The sequence below is a fragment of the Tenrec ecaudatus genome, chromosome 9, assembly GCF_050624435.1.
Source record: "Tenrec ecaudatus isolate mTenEca1 chromosome 9, mTenEca1.hap1, whole genome shotgun sequence".
NCBI classification, from domain to species: domain Eukaryota; kingdom Metazoa; phylum Chordata; class Mammalia; order Afrosoricida; family Tenrecidae; genus Tenrec; species Tenrec ecaudatus.
Window position 1 is genome coordinate 121349708 of NC_134538.1, and position 17033 is coordinate 121366740.

At 38.5% G+C, this 17033-nt stretch overlaps 1 protein-coding gene across 4 annotated transcripts in view; it reads right to left on the reverse strand.

The window, feature by feature from the left end:
* PHTF2 (putative homeodomain transcription factor 2) overlaps window positions 1-17033 on the reverse strand; it is a 142456-nt gene that overhangs the window by 93829 nt on the left and 31594 nt on the right. For all 4 annotated transcript variants that reach the window (XM_075558488.1, XM_075558489.1, XM_075558487.1 and 1 more), the window contains exon 2: window positions 9326-9405. In XM_075558488.1, the coding sequence (XP_075414603.1) occupies window positions 9326-9370 (45 nt within the window). In that variant the 5' untranslated portion in view covers window positions 9371-9405. The remainder of the gene's footprint in view (window positions 1-9325; window positions 9406-17033) is intronic.

Consider the following 17033-nt stretch of genomic DNA (forward strand, 5'->3'; position numbering starts at 1 on the left):
AAATGGTTTCTGGATGCTTAGTGCATTATTTCCCCAAATTAGAATCTGTGGCACTTGAACTATTACCATAAAGAAAAAGCTTGCTGTAAACTGCAAGAGTCCAGGGGGTTCCACAGGTAGGGTGAGAGTTTACATTTACGCTTCCCTCTGTTGAATCTGGTGCAAAGGAAGAAATCAAGCATCCACTATAAGTATCTGTTAAATTGTTCATGAACCACTTATCTAGAGGAGATTTTGCTAAAATTCTAATGAATATCTATCAAGTCTTGGCAAATCAGTTACAATTTTAAACTGGACGGACCCACATTAATGTTTTTTATTTAGAAAGCTGAGGCTTTTTTAAGTTGTCACCAAGTATTTAAGGGCAGAAACCCATATTCTGACAATTTCCACGTCCTTTCATCTGTAGCAGATACACTTTTTTACTGTTACCTGTTACCAATAAGTCAGCATGACTCACGGACACTTAAGGGGTTGGAGGTTGGGGAGGAAGACAAATAAAATGAGAAACTCGAGCTTCTCCGTACGCCTTTTAGTAAAACTGCACATTACTCCCAGGGCGGACTCACGCAATCACACCACTTATCTTTCATTCTTTCAGTATGTCCTAGTTATTTGACTGCAAAATCTGTTTATTCTACCAACACAATGCTGATCATATTTGGGACACATTACTCTAGATGCAAGTATTATGCTTAAATCTTACTCTAACCAATATCCAATGTATAGATGCTATCCACAGAGTTAAATAAAATATCTTTCTTTTTAAAAATCTGGACTGGTACATGGTTTGTCACAGATACTCAATTTAAGAATGAAGAACTACAGAAACTAAAAGTTTAATGTAAGGATTATCTCCTGACGCTACTGTTGTTATGACAACCAATATTTCCCAAGGACAAACTATAAAGTTAATACTCTCACAGGTTACTAGAGGAAATAAATTATACTCCAAGTTCAGTCTACAACAAGAAAATAGCATTATAATATATAAATGATAGAATAAATGATATTATATGTTATATAATAAATGATATTATAGGATATAACTTTGTAATTACTGCTAGATGGAGCAGAAAAAAATTAGCTTAGATGAGAGTCAAGTCAAAAGTATTGGTACTGACCCCACACTCCTGGAATCACCTTTCATCCAAACAACAGACCTATAGGCTAAACAATAACACCAGGAAGGAACATACTCCTTTGAACAATCAACCATACCAGATTAAAAGGGTATCCGCCCAAGGATAAAGCTCAGAAAGCAGGAATGAATAGGACGGAGAGAAGGATGGACTGAAATGGTCAACACAGAAAGAAAGTGGAAAGAAAGCTGTTACGGTGTACTATCAATGTCATGAAACAAAAGGCACATATATACTTGAGTATAAGCTGAATATACTTGAGTATAATCCGACCCGAGTATCAGCTGCTGCACCTAATTTTACCACAAAAACTGCGCTGAAAAACTTAGCTTATACTCAAGTATATGCAGTAAAATGTGTTTAAACATGCCTCTGAGATCAGTGGATGGCTGCAGACAAAATCTCTCAGTAATACAGTTGTCTTAAATCTTGTGAGAGTATCTTTCCCCCACTCCCTCCTGCCAAAATAAAAAAAGGTCCATCAAAATAGTGGCTTCTGAGGGATCGATCTGCTGGGCCAGCTAAACTCAAGGCAGAGAGGCTGGCTCAGAAGACTATGCAAGTTGTTTTGGAGGAGTCCAAAAAGGTAACCCTGGAAGATTTTCTCAAAATACACAAGACAATCACAAGTGCTTATTATAAAGAGGCTTTAAGAAAACTGAAACTGAGAGAAGAGCCGCAGTCTGAACACTTCGTAGCCGGCGCTCCCAGATGTGTTTTCTGCCCAAGACCCCTCGCACCTCTTCAGCTCAAAGCAAGGGCCAACCTGACTTAAGCTCTCCCACAGTGACCAAGCAGCTTGACTATGACCTGGAGACCATTGAGAACCGAGCAGAAGCCGCTCTCACCAACCTTGCCAAGTACCTCTCAGCCTTCCAAGGTTTCAGGAAGGCCCTGCACCTGGCCATGCAGGTGGAAGAGCAAGTCAGCAAACAAATCAGCAAGATACAGCCCCAGTGATGACTGCAAATAAACTTTAAAATAACGGAAGCCTCCCACAAACTTTTTGAAGCCCACTTGTGTATCTATCACACAACTTTTGCTCGTTCTATTATTTACAGGTTTAAGCCTTCTTGACAGCAATTAAAAGAACATGTTTGCAAGCATACCATTCCATGATCCATGTAGTTTTCCCATCCCCGCTACCCTCCACCCTCCACTTTCTGTATACTGACCCTAATAACCACTAATAAACTTTGTTATCTACCAAAAAAAAAAGAAACCTGAAACTTCTATTAGTGAAAAAAATTCAGAAAAGCTACACCAAGAATTATTTTTCTCTCCATCACAACAATGCACCTGCTCAGTCTCTGAAGGTAGCAAGAGCTGCCCTATGAGAGAATTGCGTGGGGAAACAGTTCTGATCTTACCCTTATAGACTTTTTGCTCCAAAAACACAAAGAACATTTTATAGTAATATGATTTGAAGTCCTCCAACCAAAAACCAAACTCAATGTTATAGTGCCGATCGGTAAAACTGTCCCTGTGAGTTTCCAAAACTGTAACTCTTTACAGGTATAGAAAGTGCTGTCTTTTTCTCAAGGAGAAGCTGTTGATTTTGAACCACTGACCTTATGGTTACCAGCCCAAGGCATAAACATTATGCCACCAGGGCTCCTGAAGTCCTCTAGGAAGCCAAGCTGCCATTATGAAATAGTGTAAATCAAAGAGCACAGAATTCTTTGAGGAAGAGTTAGAGATGGAATTATATAGGCCTAGGTAGTAGTTATGTTAAGAAACAAGACCTTTACATTTTGATATTTTTGTTTAATAAATATTTCCATAATCTTGTAGCAATATTTTTTACACCCTCATAGATCTCAGATGATAAGAGTACCAAGATTTCTCTGTAACTCTGTCTACCCGTAGGCAGCATAAAGGATTATTCCCATTTCAAATGTTTCCTCAAAGAATATAGTCAAGTATTACTAGGGGCACTTCAAAGTGACCAACTGAGAAGTCAACCTGAATAAACTCCCATTTGCAGGGCAGAATTATCTGAACATCAAAAAGGACAATAATTGCAACCAGCTGAATACACTAAATATCTTTAAAGCCAGGAGTTCATATCAATAATTAAAAACTAGAACATTTTAAAAAACCAAATAGCATAGTGTTAACCTTTAGAGAACCCTAGTAACTACCATATTCTTCTGTAACTTGCAAAATGAGAGAACTCAAAGGAAACAAACGTAATAAACCACTTACTTTGGCCACAAAAAAACATGTAACTTTTGCTATAGAAGTATTAACTGCAATGAAATTACATTAGATTATGACCTTGGGGGCAGAGAGGGAAATTAATAGCTTTACGTTTTAGAAAACAATTTGAGGGTTGTTTTGTTTTTATTTCTTTTTTAAGTGTGAAGGGGGAGACGCGACTTTGAAAACCACACGAGACCTCAAACCGCTGTAGTTGTTGGAGGCATAAAGTAGGGTACATGAGCTGAAGAAAAAGAGGCAAGAAAGCTAAGCAGAATTACATCAAATAAATGCTTAAAATGCCCTGTGAAGAAACCTGGAGTCTATGCTATATGTGAAAGAAAACATTTGAAGACTGTGAAACAGGTAAGTAAGAAACTGCAAGTGGATTCTAACTCATATTGCTCACACAGCATGGAGTAGAAAGTCCCCACAGACTTTCCAAGACTGGAGATCTTAAAAGAAGATCTTTGCCCTTGGAGAGCTGGTGGATTGAAATCACTGACCTTTTAATAAATCGTCAAGAGCTTTAACAACTGCAACAAATGCTCCTTAACAAATCAATAAAAAGAATTAATATGTCACTGGAATAGAATGAAGAACCACAGAAGGGAGAACATGGGGGATATGAGAAATATTTAGGAAACAACAGCAATCACAGAACGGTGATTGAGGGATTAGAGGGTACATTATGTGACTTCCCATTCTCTTAGAGCACTCTCCACAAAGTACTAGAGTTAAATGTTACACCTGGCTCCTCCATGATGTGGAGTAGCCTGAGGATACGTACTCAGTACGTTATACACAGTACACCCACCCAAATGCAAATGTGTATGGATCCTCATTCTAAAGGCCACTATTTTTTTACACAGGGAGAAAGTCCATGCTAATAAAAGTCGTTTATCTTAAAAACCAGCAAGTACTGGTAAAATTCAAATACTTGTAATTTCGGTGTACTCTGGCTTATCTGTTTGTTTTGGCCTAGGGTTCTCACTGTTAGATACGGCCTCATTCTTCAGGAGAAAGACAAGGCTTTCTACTCCCAGCAAGAGTCAGAGACTCAGAAACACACAGGGGCAGTTCAGCCCTGTTGGGTGATGCTAAGTCAGAACTGACTCAGTGCCAGTGATTTTGGTTTTGGTTTGTGTCAATATCCATCTTCCATAGAAATCATAGACTTGTGGGAGAGAGGGAAAGCAGCTTAGATATTAAACTTCTAAGATCTCTGAGTATCCCTGGTGATGCTGTACTATCCATCACAAGCGCCTCAAGAGAAAATGCCTAGTGATCTGTTTTCTGAAGGCCACAGCCTTGAAACCGCTATGGAGCAATTCTACTCGACACCAGGGAGTGGAGCTGTGGGGGAGTGGGTGGTGTCTCATGAGCTAGGAATTGGCTGGATGCCAACTATCAACAATAACAGAGCTTCACTTTACAGGTGAAACACCGAGACACTGAGAGATAGGACTCAACTGGTGGTGGTGGTGTTTTAGTTTAATGTAGAGATCTTGTCAACTGACCCAGGAGTTACAGCATTTCACTTTTTGAACTAGTAGTGCCTTTGCTTAATAGAGATAGCAGATTCAACTCCCACAAGTATAGAAAATGGAAAAATAGGAAAGAAAAAAAAAAACCCAACTACCTTGTATCATTCCTTAGCAGTAGACATCTGGGCTACTATACAAATAATATTTACAAATGTCAAGGGAATTTATATGTAGTACTCGTGGGTATAAAGTACTAAGTTCTCAAAAACAATCAGTAGAAAATTATGTATTTTTAAGGATTTTGAGACATCTATCATCATGTTCATTACACTAAGATTACAAAAACATACAAATGTGTGGGATTTGTCATGGATTTGTCTTCTTTAGAGCTGAATATTTGGTATTAGAAGATTATTTTTTGTTCTACAAATACAACTAGTGTAAGAATTTCTGTATAGTACATATATTCTTTGAAATTTTACATTTACTCGTCTCTTCGTTAGCTTCTTTACTTGAGGACATAGAAGAGTGGCCCGCTGAAAGGAAACTCTCAATGGCCTGCGGCAGTTGCCAGATACGTGACCTAAAGATTAATGTAGGTGTTTACACAGGCACAGGAGATCCAAGAAGCAATGCTACTTGAACACAGTTAAAGTTCTTTAATGAATAAAGCTATTCATACCTATTGGGACTTGGGAAAAAATATTTTATGACGCACTGGAAAACTTTTTTAATAATGTGTTAAATAAAGATGCTAGTCAAGGATATAATATTTGCCAGTTATATTCCAAATACCTTAACAGTTTATATTTAACTATGGTAACAAACATAGCGGTAAAATAAGTTGTGAGGTTGCCACTGTCAGTGTAAAATTAGGTAGCTGTACCACCTCTGAAAGAGCCAATAGTGTCTGAAACAGTGTTAACCTGCTGTGTCTTTAAAGTTCTCCCCAGAATGACATTTATAAACATTCTTTAGCAGAGTTACTTATAAGCTAAATTATTCTTTTCCCAATGATCCGTAGTTATTCAAATGAAAGCTGTTAATTAAACATCAAGGACTGATTCAGAAAATAGAAAATGTTGGAGAAAGGTTTTATTTTGTCTTTTCTCAAAAACACAAGTTGGTGTTACACTGATTCTGATTCATGGCACAGTACAGAACTACACTCCAAAAGCTTTCCCGGCTTTAGCTGTTATGAAAGATCACCAGGCCTTTCTTTAGAGACAGCTCAGAGCGGGTTCAAACCACCAACCTCTTGGTTAGTAGATTAGTGCTTTGAACCGTTTATATCACCCAGGGACTCTAGAGAAAGGTATATAACATAAAATGCTTTCTACTCAAACTTTTGACCAAAATAAATATCCTTAATAAGATGTGTGTTAGGGGGTCATATCAAAGTAACACCTCGCTAGTTTGCTTTGTTTGGGGTGTTATGCTCCACCCGTCCTCCCCATGGGATTAGAATCCCATAAAATAAGAGTTCTAGATCACCACTGCTTCATCACTCTAAACAAGCAGAAGTATAGAAAGAGCAAGTTAGTAAGGTAGCCTTATTCAATTTAATATTTCTAAAACTTTGAGGAACCCGTTGAGATCTTTAGTTTGCCATCTCAGGCAGTAGTATATATTTAAATTATTGCTTGCCTGTTCACAGTGGCACTTGAGTATTAGTTCTTATGATAGGGCCCTACTCAATACTCACCTTCATGAAGGAAACAGAAGTTACGGGTGCTATAGAAAAGTACGGTAAAGAAACTAGATGATGACAGCGATCAGAAATAGCGTCTGGGGCTTAAAGGCTTATTTCCAAACAAGCAACCATCTAAGTGAGACGTCAACTAAGTCCACATGGAAGAAGCACACCAACATCCGTGACTCAAGGATTATTAATTATATGATACAAATACGAGAGATTATTAGAGCTCAACTTGTGAGATTCTGGTTTGCAAAGGTACGGATGACAGTACAGTGGTATGTATGACACACAGGTCTCCGCCTCATACATTTGGAGTGGGGGAGATGGGGATAAAGAGGATAGGGACAAGATGGTTTGTTACTGAAAGAAATCATGAAGGGTGTTTGAGACCTGGCAGCACTCTTTCCTGAGTACTGATTTGTACATGTGATGTTTGTAAAAACTCATCAAAATGAACAACTATATATAATTATCTAAGTATTATGTTATTAAAATTATATATACATATATCTATACATACATACCAGACAGTGCTTAGTTCTGTTGTACATAAGGTCACTATAAGTCAGAACCAACTCAGCAGCATGCAACAACTATATATATATATATATCACAAAACTGAACAACTCACTGCCATCAAGTCAATGCTGACTCATAGGGACCCCTAGGTGGGTTTACGAGACCGTACCTGTTTACAGAAATAGAAAGCTTTCTCCCTTGCAGCTGCTGGTGGTTTTGAACTGCCAACCATGCAAATATATACATACAGATACATATATATCCAGACATTAGTCAAGTCCCCTTTCTTTTGAAAGCAGAATTCAGTTCAACCCAGCTTCATCAGAGTATACTCTATACTCATTTACCACATAGTCATTATGACTCAAAGGGATCCTTTAGGGCAGAGTAGAACAGTCTATGGGTCTGTAAGACTTTAACTCTTTACAAGAATAGAAAGCCTCAGCAGCAGAATAGGAAATATACTGCTGATGTGCTGAACTACTGAAACATCGAGAGTAAAGCAAGTCTCAGGGAAGAGGAATCCAGTATTTACCAGGCTGGGCTGCTTTGCTTTCCCTACTCATACCCAGCTCTGGTGCTCTTATTGTCTTCTTTGTCCACAGCTTTCTCCACACTGTGGTAACACATCTAGAGGCTGCTCCAGATCAGCTCCGATTTTAGAAAGTTAGTAGAAGGTCAGTGTAGGTCATACGGACATACCTGGACTAATCACTGTGGCCAGGAAGGCTGCCTAAGGCACACACCCACTTCTTTGATCAAATGGAAGAATTATATACATCACAGATATGGTCATTAGGAAAGTTGTTGGATACTGGAAATCTCTCTCTCATGTAGGTTATGCTATAAGATCCATATTTTTATGAATGTTTATCAAACAATTCATAAATCACTATTAAAATTTACATAAACTACAGTCACTGTGTTAACAGAATGGGAGTACAATATTTCAAATTCTCCTATTCCAAGTCAACTAAGTTAACCCAGTATGCTCTTAAATGCTCTTCAGTCAAGTTTGAAATGTTTTAGGTGGAGAACAAATGTTTTGAGAATGATGAGGGCAATGAATGTACAAATGTGCTTTACACGATTGATGTATGTATGGATTGTGATAGGAGTTGTATGGGCCCCTAATAAAATGATTTTTAAAAAAGTAAAAAGCTAAACTAAACTAAAAAAAAGTTGAAATGTTTAACATGAAAAGTCAAATATAGAAATGTTAGTAAATTACGAACATTCATGAAGTAAAAATACGAAAGATCAATTTTCAAAACTCTTTGTAAAAATCTATAGCTAAGCAGACTGATTTTTAAGTTAACTGTAAATTAAAAACAAAAAGAGTGACATTAATGTAGGACCATAAAGTAATGGGATGATAATCATCAATACTTCCAATGAAGTACTTTGTATATGAAAAGTGAGGTTATATATACTTGTGATGTATTCTACTAAAAAATTATACATAAAAAAATTATACATCGAAAGGCCAACTGCATTCTCAGGTTTATCTAATTTTTAGAATGTTCTAATTACCACTTATATCCAACTCAACTAAATTTTTTACTTGGTTTTCCCTCATATAGAAAGCCTTAAAAACGTAATTATTTTATTAAAGGAGATCTCAAAAATAAGTCATCAAAATGTTTTAAAATGTAAAAAGAAACACAGCTCACTGCAGATACTAAAAATCTAAGATACTACATATAAAAACATAAATTTTAGAGAATGTAAACATCACTCTAAATAATTTACTTTGTTTTCAAAAAAGACACTTATTCTATGGACTTACAAAGGAAGCTATTACATTGATGAAGTTTATCTTGTAATATATAACACAACTAATTAAGAATTAAGAAAATCAACTCTAAAAAATCAAAATAAACATTTTGATTTTCAGTTTGGAAAACAGAAACCATTCCAAGGGCTTATTTTACTTGAAAATTTGAGTTGTTGAATTGCAACTTATAAGAAAAATATACTGTAGCTTCTCCTAACATAAAAATTACAATATTATAACAAAAATTAAAACAAAATAATGTGTAATAGTTTTACAAATTGCTACATATATTCATAATCTTGGATATTTGACTTATTTAAAACTGTTAATAACTAATGTACCTGTAAGACTAAAATTACAGATATTTTAAGCATCACCTTTTTATTTATTTAGCAGTAAAATATGCATAAGGAAAACCAAGATAATTTTTTTCTATTAAAAAACATCCTAAAGCATTTTAAAAATAAAAATATCTTAAAAGTTATGACCATTAACTTACCTTTTTTTGATACCAGACTATAGCATCTGTGACTTTGGACGCCATTTATTCCACCGAAATCACACATTAGTCATTTTAGGCTGTGGGAGAGAGAAAAGCACACAAACGACTTTACTTGCCCCTTCCGAAGGGAGACTGAACAACACACATACACAGTAAGTGCTCTGCTTACTTGCAGAGCAAGGGATGTATGACTATACTTATATTACACCCTTCCTCATTACTAATTTAGCAACAGGTTCTCTTAAGTAAACAAAAATCAGTTGCCATAATAAAAGAAGGTTCTTTCTGCATGACTTTTTTCCAAACAGGTTAAAGTTGTTTTAAAAAAATAAGTCTTTTTTTTAATCATTTTATTGGGGGCTCATGCAACTCTTATCACAATACATACATACATCAATTGTGTAAAGCACATTTGTACATTCATTGCCCTCATCATTCTAAAAACATCTGCTCTCCACGTAAGCCCTTGGCATCAGCTCCTCATTTAAAAAATAAGTCTTTTAAATAAATTCCAGAACCTCCTAGTTTATACTGGAAGTATTTCATAGATGAATTTATATGTGAAAGAATTTCACTCACTCTTTCACTAATAGATCAGTTTTTGCTGTAGCTACTATCTAGGGACAATTACTATCAATTACTGATGTTAAAGGATGATTTAACAAAGATACCTAAAATTAAAATCATATCAAGGTTTTCTGATATTTATAAATATAAAATTGGGCTTCATGTATCAAAAAACAGAAAAGAATATAATATAAATTCAAGAGGATGATACCCAATAACATATGGCATAACACATTTGAGATAAGCCCCAATATGAACAAACCAAAAAAATACAGAAAATGTTGAAAACCCGACCATCTCCAGCATGGCATCAGAGGGAGGATCAGCTGAAAAGTTTTAACCGTTCAAGTCTGGTATATCTTTGATCTTCGGTACTCATCTCTTCAATGCATTCTGTTTAGTAACCACTTTCCTCCCACATCCCCCTCTATTATGGATAGAGCAAAGATCACCAAAGGCTTCCCGTGTCATTCCCACAGATGTATCTTGGGGCTACCAATGTCATCCAGAGCCTTCTGCCTACCAGATTCTCACAATTTAGGCTCTGATTACTATTCCCTCCTTTGACTTTGGATTTATGATTTACAATCCTTCTGACTGATGTTGATGTCCTTCATCTATGTGGACCTAGTTAACATCTCTTTTAGATGGCTGCTTGTTTGGAAATAGCCTTAAAGACCTCAGATGCTATTTTATCTGATAGATGAGCACCATCTAATTTCTTCACCACATTTGGCTATGGAACCTATATCTTCTGTGGTCCTTTCCAGAGGGCAAATATCGAGCAATGTCATGATGTAAAAACTAATTGTTCTTAGGCTAGAGCTAGGAGTTAGAGTGAGCACAAAACCCATTCATGAATCTGTGTTGGTTTTTTTTTATCTGACGTTGGCTCCCTATCAAAGCTTCCATATTAGTTTATGATTAAGAGTCTTATCAATCATCTCCTTGGGGCACAACGATCTTACTTACTAGTCTTTGATTAGCCCCTTGTACTAATTTTTTAAAGCCCTGTTGAGAAGGAGCTATGTACACTAACTATGTACACATTGGGCCAATGTACACTAACTCCAGATCACAGTACTTGAATTATTCACTTGTACAGGATCAATCCTTTCATGGCTGGATGCTATTTACACAAACATTGGGAGTTGGTTGTAAGAGAAAACTTAAAATAATATTCACTGAGAATGTCAGTCACAGGTTTGCCAGAATACATACCGCATATACTCAAGTATAAGCCGACCTGAATATCAGCCAAGGCATCTAATTTTACCACAAAATTGCATTAAAAATGTGCTGGAAAAACTCGTGCTTATACATGAGTACATACGATATCTTCATCAAGCATATAGGGTCTTGATGTAGCAAGGCCATCCTTGTCCACCTACCAACCGTTCAACAATCTTGGTACAGCTGTCTTCTACTTCCTTAGACACCATGCATTTTTCAACTTAAGTCCTCATGTTACAAGTGTGTCTGAACTAGACACACCTTCATTATTTGTTTGCCAAGTCAATTGTACAAAATTTTCCTGATCATATTCCCTCCCCATCAAAAAAATAATCAAAGTATTTAAAATGATGCAAACATATAAAAATATCTAGATTTTTCACTTTGTACTCCTGACTTATGAAAAGGCTTTTGTAACTTTTTTTGCTGTTTGATTTCTCTATCATTCAGTGAATGTTTATTGACACAAATTCTAATTATCTACTAAAACAAAGATCCTCTAAACTAACCTCCCCTGAGTACAATACACATTTAGTATACAAAAGGTCAAAGGATTTTTTATGCCCCCACTATATTAAATATATGAACTGTTAGATAATATTTAGAGAATATTTAAATAGTCACAGTAATTTTAGAAAGAGGCTTTGATATATGTGAGGAAAAAGATTGCCAGATTCAAAATAAAATTATCTGAGATAATATACCTCTGTTTTTTGGCTTACCAACTACATTTAAAAACAACAACTACAACAGCAAACCAGGTATATATAATGTTCTAAATGTCTTTAATTAGGTTTACTTGTTTAAAATAATAACCCTTCAGTAATGGCAGGATTTGCTCTGCAAACTCATTTACTAGTTTTTCCTTTGTGTCAACAACCTTTCAGTGACACTGAGTGGCTCATACCTATTTTTAAAACAGGTTTGACAGCATGCTGAGATAGATTTCTGAATCATCTGACAAAGCACACTCAAAGAAATCCAAACCTCACGAGTATAAGCAGCAAGAATATACCAATAATTTTTATTATTTATGAAATCCTTATTTCTAATCTTTCCAACTCCTTTGATTCCTTAACTGTTCAGGATTATAAATTTATAGATTCTATGTTTAAGATAACCCACTGCTACTAAGTTGATTCTGACGCCTAATGTCCCTGTAGGACAGACTAGAACTGAGTTTGCGAGTCTGTAAATCTCTGTGGAAGACTGCCATATCTTTCTCCCTCTGAATGGCTGGTGAACTGTCAACCTTCAACAGCTGGGAGCTTTAATCTCTGTATAATCAGGGACTGTGTGGTTATGTTCCTGTTAAATCATTATTTTAATAACATTATGGCTTTAAAGTTCCTTTACAGAAATAAATACCATCAAATTTTGGAACGATGGCAGCATAATCAAACCATCATTCTAACCTTTCTCCACAAATACAGCAGGAAATAGAATGAGACTGAAACAGGAAGCAGAGGAAAGCAGTAGTAGAGAACTGCAGACAGTTGAGAATCAACAAATCAACAAGGTGTCACATGTGGTAGAAAAGTCACTTTTCTCAATCCCTAACCAACACAGACCTTGCTAGTACAATGAGACATGACTCCAAGTGTCTGGCCCCAAATCAAGAAGTCAACCCTCTCCGGAGGAAGGATGGTTCCACTTCACATGCACCATCCAACTACCTACCCAGGCAGTGTCCATTTAAACCTACTGTGAGTGACCACTGAAGGCCAATGAGGGAGTGTATACTCTCATAGTCAACACTACCTACCTCTCCACATACCATATAACTGAGGCCTTAGAGTCTCAGAAGAGGCCTCCTTGGATGTTGTTGTGTGTGTTCCTTTCAGTTGGTGCTGAGGGCTCCTGGCTGATGCTGCTGTGTGCCAAGAAGCAGACCTCTCTGGCAGGGGCTACACTGTACAGTCAGAATCAACGGCAATGAGAGCTACGAGACACTTGCAATCAACAAACTGCAGTGAGGGCTCTAATAGCAGCAATGTTGACGTCCCTTGAAGCTCATCTGGGGCTAAACAGTCCCTCCACCTGGACATTGTCAATTGTTATACAGAAGAACCTGGTCGTGAAATCTGCTCCCACAGTCAGCACTGAGTCTGCCTTCCTGCTTATCCCTTAGCTCTGGCCTTTGAAACCAACAAGACAAAACATCCCAGGAGTCGATTCTGAATAGTCTGCCCCCACTTTCCGTTGGTGCTGAGGCTGCTGTGTGTTAGGACTCAAGTTGAAGCTGCACTCCTAGGTGACAATCTCCCTGGAGGACACTGATAGCAACAAGGCAGACCTCCACGGGGATCTGACCAGAGCGTGACTCCCGGGGGGCCCACTTGGTAATTACTGGTTGCCAGGTTGTTGCAAACTGTAGAAGCTCCCCGTAGTTGAGCTAGCTCCCACAGGCTGCACACACATGCCTCCCTATAGCTCAGGTCTCTGACACAGACAGAGCAGCACTCCCTGGGAACTGATTGAGTCTGTCTGCCCCACCTTATAGCAGTCTCTCTCTCTCTCTCTCTCTCTCTCTCTCTCTCTCTCTCTCTCTCTCTCTCTCTCTCTCTCTCTCTCTCTCTCTCTCCCTCTCCCTCTCCCTCTCCCTCTCCCTCTCTCTCTCTCTCTCTCTTTCCAAACGGCCTGAGTCAATGTAGCAACCCCCATACAGGTCTCCCAGACTGAAACCTTTTACAGGGTTAGAAAGTCCATCCTTTCTCTGCAGGAATTGCTGGCGGTTTCCAACTGTCCACTATGCCCAACACATAACCACTATACCACCAAGGAAGGTTCCTTTGGGTAGAAGACAGGGAAAATATGAATAGGACTCAGTTGCTCACTTGTAAGTGCTTGTTAAACAGGATTCATTGTGATTGCCATCCTGCTGCATATAAATGGAATCCCCTTTGAAGCCAGGGATCTCACTACCGGCAAGAACCAGTGGAAGAGCACATCCATTGGACCGAGAGCCCTGAACTGTGAACTATCTTGATCCAGAAGGCAACTTTGACATCAGAAGAGGTGTACCTGAATTGGGGGTGGGGGTGGGGGAGTGAGTGAATTAAGTTAAAGAGAAGATAGGCTCTGAAACATAGGACAAAAGAGCCAGGTCAAGATGAAGACCACCGCAAACAGACTATGAGACGGAGCATAAGCTAAGCGCTGACATTGAAACTGTGAGGCAGAGCAGCAGCTGACTTCCTGGCCCATGGAAGTAGAGACCAAGGGAGCATATGACGGAAATGCTTGAGAGACTTGGCTGTGGCTGGTTGAACCAATGGCTGTATCCTTACTGTGTTTTAACTCTGGCATGGAGTAACCTATTAACTTCCCTAATAAACCCCCCGAATTGTGAATTTTGCCTGTGAGTTCTGTATGGCCACTGCAACAGATTACCAAACCCAACAGAAAAGAGTGTCATGGGAGGAAGACATGGCAGCAGAGTAAAGAAGGGTGGCGTGTGGAAAAGGCATGCCTGAACTCTGCCCTCTGACAACAGGGAAGCCAGAGGAGATCAGCTATGGCCTTCCACATCTTTTCAGCTGGAAGCAATGAGTTGATCTTAATGAGAGGAACAACTCGAAAAAAGGAGGGGGAGAATGGATGCAAGGCTCCAAGATAAAAATCAATTTCACTTAATTACACATGTAAAATCTGTGGAATTGCTGTCTGCTTCATTGTATATAGTCTCAACAACAAAATAACATTTCAGGGGGAGAGAGGAGTAGCATAAAACGTAAAATGGGTACTATGAACACAGATACTTTATCTTCCTGAGCAATAGAATGATGGGTATTATGAAATGAAAATATTCTAATCCTAAAACCGCAAGGCTAACTGTATTTATAACGTTTCTCTCGGTTACATTGCCCATGCTGAATCCCTACCAGGTCTCTCACACCCTCCTTTCCATTGATTTTGGATCACTTGTTGCTCCCCTGTCCCTGGGTTGGTCAGCACCACCTCCTTACCCGCGTCTCCCCCTCTCCCATGTGCCCCCAGAATAAATTATTTCCATGTCTCACAACAACCACTGTCTCCCTTCCCCCATGGTTTCTGTTTTTCTTTCCCAGGGTGTGGATGGTTGTGTGTCGATCAGTTTCCTCTTCTTCTCCTCCTCCTCCCTTCACCCTACCCATCTGATATCTCTCTTCCCATTCCTGCTTCTGAGTTATGTGTGTCCGGAGCGCTTATTTATGGCTGTGTACAAATTCTGGTGTAGTGCAAAGTGAGAGGCATCACTGGGGTCATGGTGGTGAGGATGAGGATGCATCAAGGAACCATAGGACTATTGTGTTTCATGGGTTCTTTACTGCACCCTTGTTGACTCATCCCTTCCCTGTGACCCCTCTGTGGACAATGTTCCATTGTCTACAGATGGGCTTTGGGTCTCTGTTCCAATCCCCCTCCACATTTCCTGATTTTAAATCATCCAATATTCCCTTGTTCTGTTCTCACAACTACCTCTTGATCCATGTGCAAGTTCCACATGAGCACAACAACTTGTTCTGGAATTCCAGTTCTTCTCATGGCTACCCATAGGTTGTTATGATCCACACAGTTAAGGTAGTTGGCATAGTCAATAAAACACAGCACCATTCTGATATTCTTTGCCCTCAGCCAAGATCTATCTGACATGATCAATGACATCCCTTGTTCCATCTCTTCTGAATCTGACTTGAAATTCCCTATTAAACCCCTATAATTGTAACTGTTGTCTGTGAGTGGCTATTGCAATCAATTATTGAACCAAGAAGAGACTTAAAGTGTCAGAGGAGAAATGACTGGTGTCTGAACTAGATACAGAGTTAGAAAAGGGTAGGATGATGTGGTGCAGTTAAGACATATATTAGAAAATAAGCAATAATGTTTGATAATCAATTGCAATAGCCACTCACGGACAATAGTCACAATTATTACAGGGGGTTATTAGGGAACTTCAAGCCAGATTCAGAAGAGGATGAGGAAAGTTTAAAATTTGGCACCCAAAAAACAAAACAAAACCCACTGATGTTGAGTCCATCCGCATCCACAACAATCATACAGGGCAGAGTAGACTGCCCCACCACCAGATTCCCACGTCTGTCAATCTTTATAAACGCAGATGCCACATCTCTCTCCCACAGAACTGGGGTTTGAAATGTTGACTGAGGTAGCTAGTTTTGTGAGATGGAGGAGGACTTTGTGGATTGGTGTTGGACATAGGAGTTAATAGGTTAATGTTGGACGTGTGGGCTTGGGCAGCACTGGGTTGGGATGTTTTCTTGATGCGTAATAACCTTTATATAAAACTCTCTCTTAACATGAGTTTCTGTGGATTTGTTTCTCTAAAGTAGCCACACTAATACACTGATCTTTAGGTTAGCAGCCAAGTGCTCTAACCCCTACAGAGGCAGTTTTTTAAATAACCCCAAACCAAACGCACTACCACGAGTCTGTTCTGACTCACAGCAAGCCTACAAGGCAGAGTGAGAGCCCGATGATATACATTTTTTTAAAACGTTTTATTAGGGGCTCATACAACTCTTATCACAGTCCATACATATACATACATCAATTGTATAAAGCACATCTGTACATTCTTTCATTTTCTTTTCTTTTCTTTTTTTACATTTTATTAGGGACTCATACAACTATTATCACAATCCATACATATACATACATCAATTGTATAAAGCACATCCATACATTCCCGGCCCCAATCATTCTCAAAGCATTTGCTCTCCACTTAAGCCCTTTGCATCAGGTCCTCTTTTTTTTTTTTTCCCTCCCTCCCCGCTCCCACCTCCCTCATGTGCCCTTGGTAATTTATACATCGTTATTTTGTCATATCTTGTTCTATCCGGAGTCTCCCTTCCCCCCCTTCTCTGCTGTCCCTCTCCCCGGGGGGGAGGTCACATGTGGATCC